This window comes from Nematolebias whitei, chromosome 1, assembly GCF_014905685.2.
Source record: "Nematolebias whitei isolate Nwh7 chromosome 1, NemWhi1, whole genome shotgun sequence".
In the NCBI taxonomy this organism is placed as follows: Eukaryota; Metazoa; Chordata; class Actinopteri; order Cyprinodontiformes; family Rivulidae; genus Nematolebias; species Nematolebias whitei.
The window spans coordinates 53,934,466-53,954,388 of NC_056498.1; the positions used below are offsets into that span (position 1 = coordinate 53,934,466).

Below are 19,923 nucleotides of genomic sequence, written 5' to 3' on the forward strand. Positions count from 1 at the left end.
ATATATATATATATATATGACTTTATAAACACTTCCCACACTTTTGCAAAGTTCATAACAATGTTCTAAACTCTCTAAATGCTCTAAAAGAGCACAGCGAAAGAGAGCAGACAGACTGATGCTATGGTTACTGAGCCAATTAGACTGGGCAATGGGAGCAATGGGACATTTCCCGGTGGCCTGGCCTGCCCAGTGATTGCCGAGGGGGACTAAAGACTCAGTTCAGGTTGCGCTTCATTAGTTTAAATAAACAATCCATGCCACTCGTGCACCTCACTCAGGTGTGATAGACACCCCGCCCCCTCCTTTCTTTTTCCGAGGCTGTCAGTTGCGTGCCCGCCTATGACAGACAGCCTCAGAAAGAGAAAGGATGGGGGGTGGGGGGGTCTGTATTATACCTAAGTGGGCCACACTCAGCCACCCTTTTTGTCTTTTTAAACAGATTCACCCTTATTTTTCCACCTAAGCATTTTTCTCAGATATTCTACATGTGTTCTTCTGATCTGTTCATCCCTACTCCCTGTGCAGTAGTGATGGGGAAAGACAGATCCCACCCTCACCCCTCCTTTCTTTTTCCAAGGCTGTCTGTTGCACGCCCGCCTGTGACAGACAGGCTCAGAAAGAGAAAGTAGGGGGCAGGGGATATGGTCTGTCTTTCCCCATTGCCAATCATGTGTCGTGTACAATCTGTCATTGAAAACCCACAACAGAGTGAGTCGCAAAAGTTGAACCGCAAAGTATCAAGGGACTACTGTAACCCATTTCTAAATGGCTGACACAAACGTATGACATTCCAAACAGTCTGTAACATAATAGTTTGTACAAACACTGTGCTCAAATTTGTTGTGGTTGTAGCGAAGACATTCACAACACATAATCCAAGTGCTAACGAATTATATTTTGTCTAAAACATTAGAATTAACTGTTAGGGTTAACCCTGTTTGTCTGTTAGGTAAATAGCTTATTTCATATAAGAAATTAATCATGATATGCACATCTACAGTTGATTAACTTTCGGAGTCAAGCCATCTTAACATATCTATCACATGTAATTAACATTATTAGTTGACATAGAAATTGCTCTACACAGTAAGTTTTATAGACATTGAGATCAAATCTTAAGTTGCAGTAGCTGAGAGTCATTCACAGCATATGCTAAGAGCATGACATGGTGATGTTGCATGCATATACACAGAAAGTTATATTTTATTGTTTTGCCAAAACAGCTGCAGAGTAATGCTATCATTTATCAACATTAGATGATTTTAGTTTGAATTTCTGGGTGGCGGGCGAAACGCATTCCTTCAAAGAATGTTGAGCCTTATTTGATAAACGGATCTCTTGTTGCTTTTCTAGTGTTGATTATGGGGTCACACTGGGTCAGTGGTGAAAACTCAAGACCTTGACTGTGATTCCTCACTAATAAGTCCTCTGTCCTTGCTTCATTGCTGAAGTGTGTACAGTAGTCTGAGTATGAAATATGGGTCAGTGAAAATGTGCTTGATCAAGTCCAAGGTTGCGTTTCACCGAGGCGTTGACCTGTCACCATCTCTTTTTACAGCATTCTGAACATGGAGCCCATTAAAGGAGAAACTTTTGTCCTCTTCGACAAAAGGCTAAATCAGAGTTGGAGATACGAGGTACCTACAAATGCTCTGAGATGAGGAACTTTTGGTATAATTAGAAGTGATAAAGAACACAATAATATAATAATCACAGTAAAGGATGCAGGTATCTTTACACGATCCTAAATGTGTTTATGTGATTTTTTTTCTTGTCCTGTTGTGCTTTGTTTTAGCTCACATATGGTGATCCAGGCTGTGCATGCACAACACACTATGTGCAATTTATGATTTTTTTTTTCTTTGACTAATGCAACAGGAACAAACTCGTCTTCTGCTTGTATTTGTCTTCCAATCTTTTCCTTCCCTCCTGCCTCTGATGGCAGTTGTCGTCCATGATCACCGAGGCGGTGCTGATGGCACGGCACTCTTCCTGTGATGACCTTCATGATGACAGTGTCAACGGCTGAGTAGGTGCCGAACCTCCCTGCCACATTTGGATGCTTTGGCCGTACAACATTCGTGTTGCACATTTCCTTTAGCTGATTCTTCCATCTCCGCTACCAGCAGCCATTGCATATCAGACTGATGTGGAAGACAAACTATCTGCACTTTTGCAGTTTTCACACCGAGGATTTAAGTTTGATCTTATTGCAGATCAAAGGTTGTGCTGTTTTCATTTATGGATTCACAATGTGGGCCCTGAGCAACCTGCCCACACCACAAGTGTGATAAACTGCTTTACAAATAAACTTGACCTGACCTTACCTATTGTCTGTCATGATCTTTTTCTTGTGCACTGCGCTTGCTTTGACAAGCAGAGGCTGCTGTGCTTAAACATGAAATATGTCTTCTTGCTCTTATTTTACACTTCATCACACGACCGTTGAGGAATTGTGTGGTTCTTTAGACAAGTGGAAAGCTCATTTAAGTTTTATTTAAGGCAAACTGTTCTTTGTGGACTCTGCAACTTTTTTTTTTTATCACAAAAAACAGCGTAACATGAACAACGTTTTCATTGCTCACCACTGAAAGACAACAATGTTTTATTGCCTGTGTCTGTTATCAAGATATCTCATGAACTATTGAACACATTTTAATAAAACTTGTAGAAAGTATTCATTTCATCTTTATCTACAACTGATGAACTTTTTAGGGTCAACCAAATTCAGAATGTCTATAACGACCAACTGACCTAAAAAATAAAAAATAAATACAAGCATGCCTATACCTCAGACAAATTTCTCTAAATCTTGTTGCAATGGCAGAGACTGGTCTCCAACATTTATTTTGAGTTTTAACAGACTGCTCAATAGCTTTGTTTAGAGATGTACAAACACCAGATTGTAATGAACTCTTTATGTCTGTTAGCAAAATATTTCACGAATGACTGGATGGATTTTAATAAAACTTTTTGGGACATAATTATTACATCTAAACTTTTGGAGCCAGCCTCATTCATCATAGCCACAACAAGCAACACAACTTAGAAAACACAAAAAAGTGGTTTAAATAATTCAGTTTTACAGACATTGTACTCAGTTTTGTCATAACCAAGAGGTTTTCTCAACATATTTCAAAAAGTTACTCATTGCACAAGAAATTTGCTTAAATTTTAGCAATCATTTTTGAAGTCCACTTGGACTGTTAGCAAAATATATCATAAACTGTTTGATGGATTTTATTAAAACTTTCAGAAACAAATTATTTGATGCACTTCTACAACTGTTTATCTTTTGGAGCCAATTCCTTTAAAGATGGCTGCCACATCTAATTAATCTAAGCCAGGGATTCCCAACTGTCGTCCTTGAGGAACACCATCTGGCATATTTTAGTTGTTTCCTGCTAAGACACACCTGCTTTTAATAAAGGGGTGTTTCACAGGCTTCTGCAGAACGAGTGGAATTAATTAAATCACTGAATCAGCTGTGTTGGAGCAGGAAAACAACTAAAACATGCAGTATGGTGTTCCTCAAGGACCAGGGTTGGGAACCACTTAATTCTAAGCAACACAAAAATAGTTTAGTCAATTTTATAGATATTGAGATAAAATGTGATACACTGAGCATACCATTTTTTTTACACATTATAGCATAATGTTGTTCATATTGCTGTTTTCAAGTTTTAACCAAGATGGCTACAACCTTATTCCTTCTCATCATACGTTTGAAACTAACATGAAATATGTGCATTTGCTCAAGTAATACTAGACTATTATTCTGTGAAGAAACGGAGGCAAAATAATTAGATACTGCTCAGGGTCGAAGAGTAACTCTCTCACTGGTCTTGCCCATAAATAGATTTATATTTACATAATATGCATGTAATTATTACATAAACGCTTTATGTTTCCAACAACATCACACAGATAAGCAAACGTTCCTCTTCAATGCAAGCTGGAAATAGGCACCATGGTGTCACACCGTTATTAGCCATAAAACTAATGCCAAGCCAAAAAGTTAATGTCATTGTAGTAAATCTTTCTCTGTTTAACTTTGCCGCAGGTGAGCCATCTGTGAATAACAGCAGGTTTCGCTACATGTTTACTAGTGCACTATTTTATTGTTCCGAATGAAACCTCAGCATACAGCCTGAGCATTCAACAGCCCCTGTTTGTCCTGTTGCGTGTTTTGTGACCAGATTGACCTTCAGCAAGAACAAAAGTAACCTGTATCACAGCAGATTCATCAGAGGTTGCATGCCTTTTTATCATCTCCCTGCTCCCCCCTCCCCTTTAGAGCGCTCCCCTGATACAGAGCATGCTTCCTCTGTGCTAATGCTCTTCTCAGTCCACCGATTAATTCCTCCGCTTCATGTTTTGATAACAGATCTGAGCATGGCTTTCTTTAACCTTTAACAATGCCTTCAGTATCACAATTAACCACATGTTTCCATCAACTGTACATGCTGTGGGCTGACAGGTGCTGCCTGAAATAACATACAATTATAGACACAATTTATGTCCTATTTTCAGATTGAAAACATATTCTGCTACTATAGAACTATAGTAAGTTAGTAAACGTTTTACCCTCTAAGGGACTTGCAAGTAAAATATAAGAACACTTGGAAAGGTGGGCAGTGTGTGGTGGGTTGGCATGGAGATGGAGGGAGTTAGGAATCCAACTAATGATCGTCCAATTAAACCCTTTGACTCTTGAATTACAATATGTGGTTGAACAGTTTGAACCCTGCTCCAATGTAACGAGCCTTGCTGCCCTTCCACTTGATCTCTTGGACACATAAAACATCTACCTTCCTTCTCTGCATCATGCCAGCCAGCTCTCTACCTTTGCCTGTCTTGGTCCCCACATAGAGTTGCAACCCTCAGTCCTATATTCTTCACTTTCCTCTTCTCCCTCTGTCTCCTGACACGTTTCCCTCCTTGTGCTCTTTTACTAACAGTAGCACAATTTCCACCGGCGACCTGTTTGTCGACAGCACAAGTGGCAGTTGTTGTTAACCCGGGCCTCAACCAATGCAGTATGGTTTCACTTTGATGAACTTACATTATAGTTTTGGCTAAAGTGTTTTACATCAGAGGCCCTTCCTGACACAACCCTTAACATTTACCCGGGCTTGGGACCGGCACCAGAGATACACTGGCTTGTGCTCCCTAGTGGCTAATTTCCTCTTGAGCTATAGCAACCTTAATTTTCATCCAGTCTTTAAATGTTTGTGTGTATTCAAACAGGATTAGTATAACAATAAAATACAACTGCACAAATTCTAAATCTGTTCAGTTCTTGGTACCAAAAGTGGGTTCTTCAGTACTCAAAATCCAAAACTTTCATGTTACATGTCAAAGTAATGAACTGGAATATCACCTTATAAATAAGCAAAGCAAACAGTAAACAGGCAATTGAAAATATTAATGAGATTACTGATGAATATATGATATAAAAAGACAGAGTACAGTTGTTTTTGTTCTTACCTGTGGCATTGGGTGGGCATCTGTTAAAGGCAAGTTCCCCCGAAGGGGTCCGTCTCCAAACCATTGACATTGCATAGTCCTCCGGACAAATCTCATACGGTGCTGGGGAGCAAAACGATACAAGTGAAGCTAAAAGCTATGCAAAAAAAAAAAAAAATCTGTATTTCCAACATGATGCAATAATTTCTTCATACTTCACATGAAGAGGTATGGAAATATAGGAGATCAAAGCCGTACAGTGTCAGTGAATACGAGCATGTAATTTAGGGATTATGATAACGTGTAAGCCCTTCTTAAATCACAGCTTTTGTGAGTGTAGGTGCCACATCTTTAAAATGGTTTTGATGTTATTTTTGTGGATTTTTTTATTTGCCAGAACAGAGTAAGGGACTGCACTTCAAAATGAGATGTTTTGCAATGATTTTTCCATTTCTCATTATGTCCTTAATGCATTACAACATATTCATGCTCTGTCATGAACCCCATCTTATCTGCATCTCCTCTTTAGATTCTGTATTATCTTATCTTGTATAACGAGCCACGTCATCCACTCCACATAGGAGATTATCTACCCTCATTCTCTTTGCTTCTTTGACGCTGCTGTCTCCTCTGACTCACCTGGGCAGCGTTGGTCACTGCACTTCCGGACTTCTTCACCGGACCCGTCACACTGTTGTCCAGTCACCGCTGCCCCCTGACACACTCGGGCTCGTCTCTGCCATCCGCCATCACAGGACTTTGAGCAGCCGCTCCACGGACCCCAAGGGTTCCACTGGCCATTAGCTAAAACAAGAATCAATTACAGTAAAAAATAAAATTAAAATTAAAAAACAGATACTTTCAGGAAAAGGAGAATGAGAAACAAACCGTATAGACTAAAACCATTGATCAATTTTTCTCTTTAATGCCATTAAAGCTTTCATGTGTGTGTCCGTTTGAAAATATGGTTTTGATTTATTCCTACTTTTAGTGTGTTTTTTTTAGATGCAGTTCATTGGCAATAGCCCAAAGAAGAAAATTACATTGAACGCTAAGTAGTTTTTGTATTTCATGGTTAAAGAAACTGCTCCAAAGGTGGTTGGTTACATCACTTTGCATTGAAAACACATTTATTCTGCGGTTCGCAGAACGAGCAGCACATTTTATGTCCTAGTAACGAACACAGTTTGAGCTAAAAGAAAAGCAAAAAATTAATAAATAAATAAATCCCTTTCAGCAATGTAGTAAATCACATGCCCTCGTCTGAACAAAAAACACCTTATGAGGAAAAACACAACCTCCATTTATGCCTCCCTCAAGATAAAAGGCCACATTTCATGCCCTACAACTAACCTCTGTCAGGAATGCTTCCTGACAAGATGTAAACCAGAAAGTGTTGTGACCTGTTGCCTAAAACTATCCATGATACTGATCAAATCCCAGTACAGGGTGATGCCTCAGCCCACTGCGGAGCAGCTGATTTCTCAAACACATGCGCACTCATGTGCTTCAAAGAGCTCATTGTGCCAGCGCTCCGAGATAAATTCTTTCAATTTTCAAACACATAACACTGAAATGAAATCCTGCACAGGCCTTTATTGTATGTATTTGCCAGTTATTTGAGATTAGCCTGTTATGTTGTTGTTGTCCACCCAAAAAACGACTATTGCTTTTTTAGAGTAGTTGTATCACAAACTGGAGTCCCCAGAACCCCGGGGGTCAGTGAGCCAGTGCTTGGGAGGCCGCAAAAAAAAAAAATAAATAATAAATAAATAAATATATATATATATATATATATATATTATTGTTATTATTATTATTATTATTTATTTGTATTTATATATATTGTACCATTTAATTCAGTTTATTTAAATAGCACCAAGTCACAACAGAAGTCATCTCAGGGCACTGAACAGAAACATTAATATACAGTATATAAAAATTAAGTTAATAACATTAATTATCTGAGGAGCAGACTGCTTTGAGTTTAACTTCATTGCAGACTCTCATCTTGAACAAGCATGAAGGCGACAGTGGAAAGGAAAAACTCCCTCATGAGGAAGAAACCTTTAGCAGAACCAGACTCAGGACAATCTGCTTTGACTGGCTGGGTTTGAGAGGAACAGGAAATAGGAACAGATACACAATGCCAGGTCGAGAATCACATGTTAAAATAGAAATGGCATCAAATGAATATTATTCAGTTGTAACAATTCATTTTAAGAAATGAGGTCAATTTGTCCTCCATTAGTCTAAGCCTATAGGAGCATAACAAGCCAACCCTAACTATAGGATTTATCAAAAAGGAAATTCTTAAGCCCAGACTTAAAACTGGACAACGTGTAGTGCTGTCATTTCTAACCCGAACCTGGAGCCCGGCTCTGCCCGACCCAGATTAGGGCCAGGCCATAATAATGTGCTTAATGTGGGGGCCGAGTCGGTGTCAGGCTTTTGATTGCATCAGAAGACGCGCGTGGCTGATGACCCAATTATATGGAAACATGGCTTGCCGTACAATCACCTGCTGCATGCGGCCATTTGACCGTGCACTGACCAGCCTTGAAAGAGGTAAAAAAAAAAAGTTCAGTTAAGCTTCAGAGGGACTACTGCCAGCAATCCATCATGTGAAAATGGACGTTCATTCAGCCGCTGCACTCAGAGGACATGGGCGACTGACGACCCAAACAGGTGAGATCACAAAATGTAGGACATGTCAGAGCAGGGTCCGTGTTTGAATAATGCAGAATGCAGACAGAAGCAGGGATTTAATGTGCTTTAACCGCCATGAAAGGACAAACACCCCATCATCTCTGATCTTCTGTCCCCTTAGCCAAGTGCATCCGTCGACCGTAAGTAACTATATAAGCATTCAAAGCTTAATTAAAACTGTTGTGGGGGTTGTGATTTCTGGTTCGGACCTGTAATTACTGTTAATTCATCGGGTTGGGTGGGGTACGGAAATGATGGCTACAGGCTGGGGACGGTTGGGTCGGATTTTTTTGGGCACAAATGCAACTCTAACAATGTGTCAGCCTCACTGACAGAAACTGGAAGTTGGTTCAACAAGAGAGGAGCCTGATAATTGAGAGATCTTCCTACCATTCTGCTTTCGGAAACTCTAGGAACCACAAGTAAACCTGCAGTCTGAGAGCGAAGTGCTCTGTTAAGAAAATAAGGGGCAATAGGATATATATAGATATACGATGGATTACAAACATGTAGATGTTTAACAACACATTAAAATACACCAAAATGCAGGAAATCACATCTACTTCATTCAAAATTTGCTGGGGGAGGAACTGTAAGGGGTCCCTGAACACAAAAAGTTTGAGAACCCCAGTTTTAGAGCACTTATTATTCAAAATGCTATCGGTATGGCTCTGGACAGCATGCTTCTTGTTGAACTCTTTGTCATAGCAATCTTTCCAGCAATCATGGTCATTATACCGACTTGTTAAATAGACTCTGTTGAATGCATAATTTTTGATCTCCCGACTTTGTGAACAAATAAGAATTGCTAAAGAGGCAGGCCTCATTAATGGAATAAATTGCACAATGCAGCGTCTCACTCCGAGGCAGACAACAGCTTCCTCTTCATCGTCACGATTGGCACAAATTAAACTTGTGAATCTGTGAGCAGTTATTGCTGTCTCGTGGGTCACAAAGAGAACAAGGTTGGTTGACTGAAATCGCATTTTAGACTCAAGTCATGCATATAACATGCTACACACACACACGTGCACGCACATAAAAGTTAAATTCAGCGTGACCGCCTTGCTGTTTTACGCTGCTTCGGTAAAAATTGCATCAGGAGATTATGAGAGTGCTCAAACCCTTCACATGATCAGACAATTCAAAGCCTGATCGAGACCATTAAGCTGACGCTTTTGAGAGCCTAATGCAACTATGATGTCAACAGACAGTTTGGGCAGCTGATACTGACTTATATGAAAGGCGCTCACTATATCTAACTGAAGTTTGCAAATCCAGTTGATGGGCAGTGGTCTTAAAAATGATTCTTACTTCTTATAATGGGTTTTTGAATGTTGCAATTGGGGATGCAAAATAATCATGGGCATGCTTGCTAAAATCATTCTAAATGTTTAATCTATTTAAACTATTGTCTAGGAATGACTGTAGAAATGTGGAAAATAATTAAAAAGGAGAACATGGGATGGGTAGGTTTCATTTCGTGTTTGAGATCATGGTTTCCAATCTGGGCGTGGATGCGGAAAATGAATCAAGAGGCTCTGGCTTTTTACCTGTACAGTCAGGATTATGGCACTCTCTGCTTTCTGCCCAGTGACCGCGACATTCAGATCCCCCATGGGCGGCCGCTGAGCACTGCCTGGTCCTCTGCTGAGTGCCATTGGCACAGGTCACTGAGCAATCGCTCCAAGAGCTCCACTCCTGCCACTGTCCGTCCACTGAGGCACCAACCACAACCCAACAAGCACGTCCCAAGTGAAGGGTAAAAGAGGGCAGACACAAACAGGAGGAAATATTCAGATTTCTATTCTCTCTCAGACTAAAAGCCAGTAACACAGATATTAACTGGAGAGCAAAATGTTACATGAATACTTGTCTGTTTTGGGGAGATGTACTGTGGTTGAGATTTCACTTTGGTTTTTTGTTGTTTTTTTTTTTTTTTTTTTTTTCAAGCTTGAATTTTTTATATTTAGCCAAAGGCAAAACACAGTAAGTAAAAACTAGCAGTGTCTTTACATTAACGTATTTTGCATTAATATGTATTGAAGTTTTAATATAAACAGGAACTGTTTGTTAGCTGTCTCCCTGACTGGCCATGTGGGCTTCATGAACTGAAGGGTCTCCATTGAGTCTGCTACCAGAGCAAAGCTAATATTCACTATGTGCAATACTTCTTAGTCTCTAATCTGCTTCCCATTCATAAGCAATTGCATCCAAGTGATTTTAATGTCAGTATTACAGTATTCACTCTCAACAGAGCTATTTAATCTGTATTAATTATAAGCACACTTGAATGCAACACATATCCTGCACAATTTTTTTGACTTACCTTTGCACAATTGCATTGATTATTGGTTACTACGAATACTAAACCGCAACCATGATTAGGAAGAGGTATTTAAAAATCTGATTTAAAGATTTGACAGTTTTTATGTCTTCATGGCTTTACAGCTCATTGTTCCTGAATAGATTTATAGAGCAGGTGCATGATACCTGGGCATAGCGCTATGTTGCAAAGCTTAGTCTGGGTCTCAGGTCCATCACAGGCCCTGCCTCCATGTTGGGGAGGAGCACACATCCTAGTCCTAGTGCGGTGACCCCGGCCACACGTGAATGAGCACAGGCTCCAAGGTGACCACTCCTCCCATACACCGTGTACTGCGGGCACAGAAAAGGCGTCAGGCCTAATCAAAGTCTCTTTCACAGCGTAAACAAACCCGTCACGAACAGCACTGAGCCCGAAACGAAATCAAATCGATCACAACATTTAGCAACATGTTAGTGAAACAATGAACACACAGACGGGGCGGGGCTACACCAAGTCTCAACCTTTGGTACCAGTCTAAGTACTTATCGCATGCACAATTATCGGAAATACTTCACAACCAATGCACAGAGATGATAAAAATAATTTAATTAAAGTTTTGCCCAAATGTTTATGTAAATTGTTACAGGTTGTTTCTTTCAGGTTGACTCTTCTTGGTATGATGGGGCTCTAACAAGAGTGGATTGTCAGACAAATGAAATCATTTCTATGATTCAGTCTGTACAAAAGTCACGGTAGCTTCACATCACAACCACTAATTTGTTTCTAGACCTTTGCATACGAGTCCACATTTTACATTTTTTTAAGTTATGTCTTCTTAAATTAAATATCAGGCAATAACTAATGTATCTTATTTATTTTTAAATTGGAAGTGTCTGTCGTATTAATTCTAATTACTTTCACTTTTTCTTTCACCATGTAATCATCATTTTCTAGCTCATTTGTTTGATGTTTCTGATAAATTGTCCACTTTTTATCCCTGACTGCATAAAAAAAACATTGTTTTGTTGTAAAACTAAAAATCAACATGTAAACAAAATCACTGAAGGACATTTCCACTACCTCCTGGATGGTGTGTAGCACAACTGTGTTTAGACTGACAGATGGTGGATTTTCACAAAACTGCAGAGAATATTTGCATTTGGCTCCAAGTTCTACTTTGGAAATGAAAATATGGAAATCTGAGAGGCAGGCTGAAGTAAAACACCTCCTGTTTTGCCTGTAAAATAATGCAACCCACATCTTTCAAGATGTAAACGACATCTCCGATTAATTACATGGTGCTACTGTTGACTTCTTTGTCAAGCCAATAAAGTGCATTCACTGATACAATTAAGACCCAGATTTTATTTTCAGGCACGGTAGTGTTAGTCAGATTAGATCACACTGTCTGCAGATGTATGGCATGCACAGGAGACTTTAAAGCTGTCCCTATATTTTGTTAATGAGCTACGCTGGCACACAGAAAACTGCACAGGGATTGGCAGGAAGATGATGCAGCTGCACATTTTCAGGTGTTTCAACACTTGGGAAACAACAGGTGAAGCTGATGAAGGTTGGACGTAGACTCAACATATCCGTTGGCTTTCATCATCTTTTAACTGCAAGTAGGGCTTAAGAAATAAGAAATTTGACAGCTTTGTCCACAGGGAGCTGATGATTCTTCCTCCAAGGGGTCATTTTTCACAGTGTGTGCTTTGAGGTCATGAAACGCAATATTGGAATCTGGCTGGATCTCGGGGTCAGGTATGTGGTCGGCCATGAGGCAAACTAGAGTTCGGCCTGAACCTTGCCTTTAGGTGCTGCTTTGATGCTCTTAGCTAACTGTCCCCTGATGGCTGAAGCATTTACTTTGAAAATGTAGGCTTCAAAGCAGGCAGTCGCCACAGCTAGCTGATTAAATAGGACTGAGCTTCTTTGTGTTTTTCTTCTCTGAACTGCAGCCATGATCATAGCCATGAGCATCCTTGATGCACTACAAGGCAAGACATATTTGAGTTGCACAAGACCACAAACAAAAGATTTAAATATTCCAACAAAATATTGGTAACAGATTCTTTAAAAAAAAAAAGATCTTTTAACTCATAAACTTCACAAAATTGTCTCTTAGTTGTAGCGTGTGAAGTAGCTTCCACTGAAAACACGATGCATGTTAATGATGCATATTTTGAAATTAAAACACCTAGTCTTTCACTTGGTACAAAATGTATTATTATAGTCAGATATTTTTATTGTTATTATGAACTAAAACAGTTCATGCTATTTTGTTCATGTTTTTATTTGTATTCATTTTTCTAATTGCATTATTTTGATCATTGTTGCTTCTGGTAACTAGATTGAAAGCATTAAGCAAAGGATTAAAAAACAAGTCACAAAATATAATACATTTCCTTTTACAAAAAATGGTATTTGTTTTACTAAACAACTAGAGTAAAAAAAAACAAAAAAAAACCCAACTTTTAATTTAGGCGAAACGTAGATCAAATCTTTCCCAACATAATAAATCTCCATCTTTGTGAAGAGTCAACATCTAATGTCACCTTGTTATCAGGTGACAGGTGCACATGACCACTCCAATGTTTGTGTTTGTTTCTTACAGCTGAATAGGCTAAAGCTAGTGGCATTTCATCTTATTACTTCAGATCAAATTTGAGGTTCTGTCAGATTCTTTATATCCTCTCCAAAACAGTCATGTTAGGTTATATACCGTATTTTTTACCGTATCAGCTGCACCTTTTTGCATAAATTTGCAAGTCCTGTGACTTATAATAATAATAATAATAATATTACGCATTGTCATCACTGTATGTTTTCATACAATGGCGAAATTAGTCTCTGCATGTAACCCATCCACCACCAGGTGGTGCAGTGGGCAGCTATTGAAAGTGCTGGGGGGGCATTTTGGGGATGAGGTGTGCTGCCCAGAGACACCACGAGGTATGCAATGACCGGGGAGCGAACCTGGGGCTTTCGGGTCGTGAGTCGGCTGCCCTGCCTCTACACCATCTCGCCCCCAACACAGAAGTGACTAAATATGTGTGCTCCAAATTTTTGAAATGCAGCTGATTTGACCAATAAAGTGCATTTATTAAGGAAAAGTTCAACTGAGACACACTTTTGCTATAATGTCGAGCAAACAAACAATTGTTTTTAAGTGTTAATCTTGTTAAATTCTTCTTAAAGTCCTTCCGTGTGTGCACCCATGGCTGCCATTTTGGCAGCCAATCGATTTTTGGCACAACACTGGCCCACATTTCCGGATGGTCATCGGTGGCACATAACAAATGTGATGCGTGAGCGTTGAGGCATAATAGATGTGATTTATATGGTTAAGCAACTTATTTATTGTTGAGTTTTTTTTTCACGTTTTTAGACATTTTTGGACTGATGCGACTTAAACGGCGGAAAATACGGTATATTATCACACAACAGACAAGTTAGGCTATTTTTTTAGCACCTTTTGGTAAAATTTTTAATTGCCACGTTGGTCACATCTGAATTTTGTTATTTTAATTGTTTGTTTTTATATTTTAATGAGGAACAAAGACTATTTAGATAAATTAGAGCATACAGAGCAACATGACTCTGCTGTTGACCTCAGTAAGTCTCATTCTATGCTCTAAATGACAGAAAGCAACATTATTCTTGTGTTTGGACTGCATGTTTGTATTGTTAATATGCTCTGGAAAAAAAAGGGCAGAAAAAAAAATCCAAATTCCTGGGCTGCTCTCCTTCTGCAGAACAAACTGACTCAGGTTCAAAGGCAGAAAGGCAAGGTTGGTTCAGTTGTAACGGGGGCTTGTGATTCAAAGGAGATATTTCATGAAGCAGAAATGTATTTTGGCAGATGCATTGTTTTGAAAATGGCATCAGAGCTTTTGTGGAGGCCCAGGATTTCTAGTGGCGTGCTTGATCTCAGGCTGCAGTGTTCGCCAATGATGTTGCTGTTTTCACCTGCTGAATAGAAGGTAGAACTAAACGCTATAAGCCATTTTGTATACTATGTTTTAGAGGTGCTCTTTCCATCCAAACAAACTGCAGACAGCCTAAAGAAAGCCAATTGATCTGTCTGCCTTACAGGATAATAAAACATGTACACCTTCCCAGGCTGGTTTTATTCATCCCAGCCCCCTGCTGTGACTGTTAGCGCTTCATTTTTATTAGCTGTAATTTAGGAACAAATGGGGAAAAAATAAAAAGTTATATATATATATATATAAACATTCTTATTGCACAAACAACTTAACAGCAAAACAGGATCATGTACGAGAAAGGTTGAATTAACCGAGAAAATAAGAAATTAAAATAGACTAATATACGCTGCTATTGTTTTATCTATTTACTGAGGTCACATTATGATCTAAATCAGGGCTATTCAACTAAACTGCTCAGGGGGCCACAGTAAGAGCTCAGAGGCTGGGCATCCAGCAGTTATTGTCATGAAGTAAGTTTGTTTTATGGTTTTATTTAAAAATGAACCCATTGGTGGGACAAACTGAGTTCATCCTTGGGCCTGATTTGGTCCCCGGGCCACCAGTTGAGTAGCCCTGATATAAATCATAACATGCTTTTGAGTTGGTTTCAGTATTACTAACAAGTTACTGGTGTTTTAAAGCATTAATGTGCAAATTAATGTTCTGGATCCACTGTTAGCCATATCAGCACATTTAAGATAATATCAAGAGCAATGATCAGTCCACTTTAGGTCCTAAAATTAATTTCACTGTCTGTTTTTCTGTTTGTTTTTGTTCCCATGAGGAAAATGTGAACTTATGCTTATCCAAGTTCAATTTATATGAAATATAAAGGAACAGAAACTGGTTTCTCTTTTAAAGTGACTCATCCTCTGGCTTGCGTTAAGAGCTCACGTTCAATAAGTGATTGACCCTTTGAAAAACTACTTCTTACATGTGCCACATCTAAAAATGAAGCATGACACACCAGAGATCGGGCTGTCGGAGGGAGAGGGTGCAGCTTGCAGGATTTCTTTTTTTAATCATACTAACTACTTATGTGTGAGGGATGTGGTCACAGAAGCACTGCACTTATTAGCATCATCAAGTATCTTGACTAAACATGAGTGCAGAATGTCATTATTGAATCTACTTGTTTTTCTGCGTAAACAGTGCCAAAATATGAATAACGATGACACTGACTCGCTTTTCCTTTTGGATGCATGCTAACAAGCATGAGCATGCTGCAGTTTTCCGTCAAAAAAGTCGTCCCGATTTTGATACCTGGCTACCAGTGACTCATCTGCCATGCCATCATGGGTTTATGATGAAATGCCTCCCAGCGTGTTTTGAAGAAACACCGCCGAGCTATTTTAAAATGCACAGTTGACCTTCAAGGAAATGACGCTGAAGATATCAGTATCTATGGTTCCCCAAGCTCCATGCAGATCCACACGTCACGAAACCTTTTAGGTGCTGATGAATCGTTTTCCAGTTAAATGATATGGAGAACACAGAAGTGACAATGAAGGGGGAAAAAAATAGGCGAAACCGCACTTAACAAAATAACCTCAAAGGAAGGATTAGATTCAATATTATAGCTGTAAAGACAGTAACATTCCTAAATAGACACATTCAGATTATGGTGAATAAAACAACACATTTCCTCCTATACAAACAACAAAAGAGTAAAACATTCAAGAATCTGCGGCTAACACTACCTGGACAAGGGGCAGTGTTATTGCAAACCCTTGATTCTCTTAAAGGGCCGCTGCAGTGTGTTCCGTATGGTGAGACACATGTTCTTGTTCGCACCTGCGACCCTTGACCGCATGTTACAGAGCATGAGCTCCACTGGGACCACTCCTCTGCACCTGATTCACCTGTGTGGGAGAAGGGTGACACTAGTTAAAGGCAACAATAGGGTCCTGCATGGCTCATGGAGCGGGGCAAGTTTGGCAGGGTTGAAGTTGGAAGGGGCCAACATGAGTCACGTTGGGGGTTAGGTGGAGAGCTAAAAGTTTACAACACCACTATTTACAGTCTATGCTACCTTAATGTGATCTTTGATGAATACTCCGTAGCTCATGTTATCTCTCAATCGTTATTCAGTCTCGTTATTCAATCGTGCTCCTGGTTGAATTTTGTGTGCAGCGCAGTGGCTGCAATCATTGAAAGTAGTTGTGTTAATGATGTTTACCGTGTTGGAGAGATATGTAAATGAATCATCCTTTCCACAACAAACTTAAATGTGTATTTATGCAAAGATCACAGAGAAGGCGTAACAGTAGACATCGAGATAACATCTAGCTGTTTCACTTCATTTAAAGGAAAAATGCATGCGCACCGTGAAAGCAAGAACAAATAAAAGTGGGAAAATCACTCTAAAGAAAATTCTTTAAGAGCATGGTGACATGCAAATAAATAAATAAATAAAGAAAGAATAGCCATCTGCAAAAAAATAAAATGGAATTTAATGGATGTTAGTTCAGAAAGAGGTCTTGGATGTGGATTTTATTTTTGCTCTGCAGTGAAACATCCAGTTCCTTTGACAACATAGAAAATATTGTATTTGTCTTTAGTTTTTTTTTTTTTTTTAACTGCATCATGACCATATAACTTCCGTGGATTGGAGCGAAACAAACAAACAAAAAATAAATACTTTTTTTGAACAAATCACAGCCATTTCCATGTGTTTCCCTTAAAGCAGACTGTGTCCAGTATAATCAAATTCTGGGAAATAAACAATACTGGTCCAATTTAAACCATAGTATGAAGACAAATTCTGTTGCCATAGATAAGGCTTTTGATTCTGCATAACAGTGCAGGTATTTAACTCTGCATGCAGACTTTGTCCAAGATAAAATTGCATGTATTTTAAGTCATTTAATTGTAGGAAACAGCACAGAGCCTCTCAGCGATCATGGTTTTAAAAGCTATAAAAATCTATGAAATGCTAAACAAAACCATAAGTGATGATGAGGTATGGGAGTGATAACCCAAATGCAAAACAAATGTATTAATTTGATGAGAAATAAGTGCACAATAAAATTCTTCCATATGAGTAGTCACCGAATAATTGATGTTTGATTATGTTAAACCCCCAGGTGAAGTGTTCATTTTCTTTGAGGCTTAATGTATTAGAGAAATAATTTAACACAGAGATGAATATTCTTTTCATTTGCAGCTCTGAATACATTTATGTCATTGTAGCCATCGAATAGGGTAAGAAATTTAAAATGAAAAAAACGTGCTTCGAAGTTGTTTCACAGGACACAAATTTGGGCAAATAGGATCTTAACCCTGCCTTTAATTTTGGAGATCATAAAATAGACTGAAAGGTGGATCAATTTGGTCAATGAGGCATTATAGGGAGGGTAAATTGTCTGAGGATGAGGAACAGAAAGGCACGGCAAGGCGACTTAACAAGGAAACGACATACCTACGGTGAATGGAGAGAAGAGATGTTAATGAGCAGATATTAGTACAGGCATGTGTGTACCAAATGTGTGCTTCATAAATAAACAAACAACAACAAAAAACTAACATGGACTGAATGAAAAAATAATAATTTTATAAACAATGACATCAAACTCAATGGAACGACACATAAAAAAGTAAATAAAGCATTTCCCACAAATCAAATAATTAAAAATAAAACTATCTCAGTAGCAGCTAGATATAAACCCACCCACTGAGAAAAAATGTCTTACATAAATTAAGCAAAAAATAATAAAACAAAAATAAAAACATTTGCTTCATTTCTTTCTAATCAGATTAGAAATAGGTTGGCATGCTGTAAGAGCGTTTGTGAATTTGGATTTTCTTTTAAAGTTTCTTAGAAATTAATTGATGCTACACTTTATTTTACTTGTAAGGGCAGCATCTATCAGTTCACTCATTAAAAGTGATTTAGTTTGTGCTGAAGGGGTGGGTTTTACACCGAATGACATTTCATTTATCACGTTTTGGAGAAAACCATTAATTACATCAGTCCCTTCGTTTTGAACTGCTGTTTAATTAATGTTCTCTAAAAAAAAAGAAATTCTGCTGGAGTAATCCACTCGTCACCTCGCTATAAGACAATAAAACAAACAGACGCACAGAACCCAATTAGGCTTGAAGTTCAAAGTAAATACTCATGGAAAAATGGAAAATTTATCGTCCTTATTTATATGTGGCATTGGGGAATGGGTAGGAAAAATAATAAAAATAATGCAAAACATTTCCACTTGAGAAGTGCAGTACAAGAGAGAGAGAGCATGCATGATGAAATTAGGTTTAGTTAACAAAATAAAGAAACATAACTATTGCATTACCAGTTTGTGCCATAAATTTAGCAGATTCAGCTTGCTCCTGCAGGGCCTTTGTGTCATGAACTGATCTTGGCCGCTGACTTTTTACTGTATGCTCTCCGATCATTCCATATTCTATGGGACAAAATAGAGGTTCATATGAAAGCTAGGCTTAGACATAATCTTAGAACAAAAGCTTATTACATTCTGTTTTCAGGATGTTTGAAGCATGGCTAGAAACAAAGACCACACACGATTTCTTTTTCTTTCCTTTTGGTAAATGCTGTATACTTGTGTCCTCTACAAGGCATAGAACAATGCAACATTTTTTTAAGGGTGAGTTGGAAGTATTAATTGAGCTTGAAAGCACAGCGTGGACACAGCAAACATGAAAGGGGTTTTCACATTTGTTTGCAAAACCTTAGCATCTTACCCGACAGGCCCCAAACCCTCCCAGCCCACCCTTTCTGCACAGCCTTAAAAAAAAAAAAATTAAAATATAAATAAATGAAAACAAACAAAAAAAAAAAATGTGTAAGCCATCTGAAAGCCACAGAGGAGGGGGTCATGGACGTAACATGCGATTGATCCACGGCTTCCTCAGTAAGTTGACATCTTTGTGTCGTTTTGTTTTGGTTGACCGTGCCCAAATTTTATTGTCAGATTTAAATGTATTCTGAGCTGTATACGTTACAATGCATGTTCTCTTTGTTTCCCACAAAGGAACAAAGACACGATGAGTACGGTGCTCCAACACTGAGAAAAGTGATGCTAGAAAATGGCATTTTGGACTTGAAGTTAATCTAATCATTGCAAAAATAACCCATGCAATTATTATTTTTACTATTACATTGAAAAACTAGCATTACTTCTGACAGTGTGAGCCTATGGAGATGGTTTTATACTTTGCAAGTCAGTGATACAGGTGATGCATTAACAACAGATCCACACAGAACTTATGTTAGTACATTAGACAATACAATGCATCAGCCAATGACCGGGATGTTTAAAACCATCAGTTTTATTTAAATTTGTGACTCGAGTGTCCTACAATCTCGAAAAGAAGCTGAAATCTCACAAAGACTGACCTCCAGAGGAGCATATACAGGGGATCTGTCATCTTATCTGATCTCACCATGATGCATAGCAACTTGGGGATTTTATGACT

General features: G+C 38.7%; 1 protein-coding gene across 1 annotated transcript in view; it reads right to left on the minus strand.

The window, feature by feature from the left end:
- Nucleotides 1-19,923, minus strand: part of adgrb3 (adhesion G protein-coupled receptor B3) — a 155,440-nt gene that overhangs the window by 63,856 nt on the left and 71,661 nt on the right. Inside the window, exons 3-8 of the mRNA XM_037678726.1 lie at nucleotides 18,780-18,890; nucleotides 16,182-16,343; nucleotides 10,675-10,839; nucleotides 9,735-9,899; nucleotides 6,112-6,276; nucleotides 5,494-5,595 (exon numbers count right to left, since the gene is read on the minus strand). Coding sequence (XP_037534654.1) covers nucleotides 5,494-5,595; nucleotides 6,112-6,276; nucleotides 9,735-9,899; nucleotides 10,675-10,839; nucleotides 16,182-16,343; nucleotides 18,780-18,890 — 870 coding nt within the window. The remainder of the gene's footprint in view (nucleotides 1-5,493; nucleotides 5,596-6,111; nucleotides 6,277-9,734; nucleotides 9,900-10,674; nucleotides 10,840-16,181; nucleotides 16,344-18,779; nucleotides 18,891-19,923) is intronic.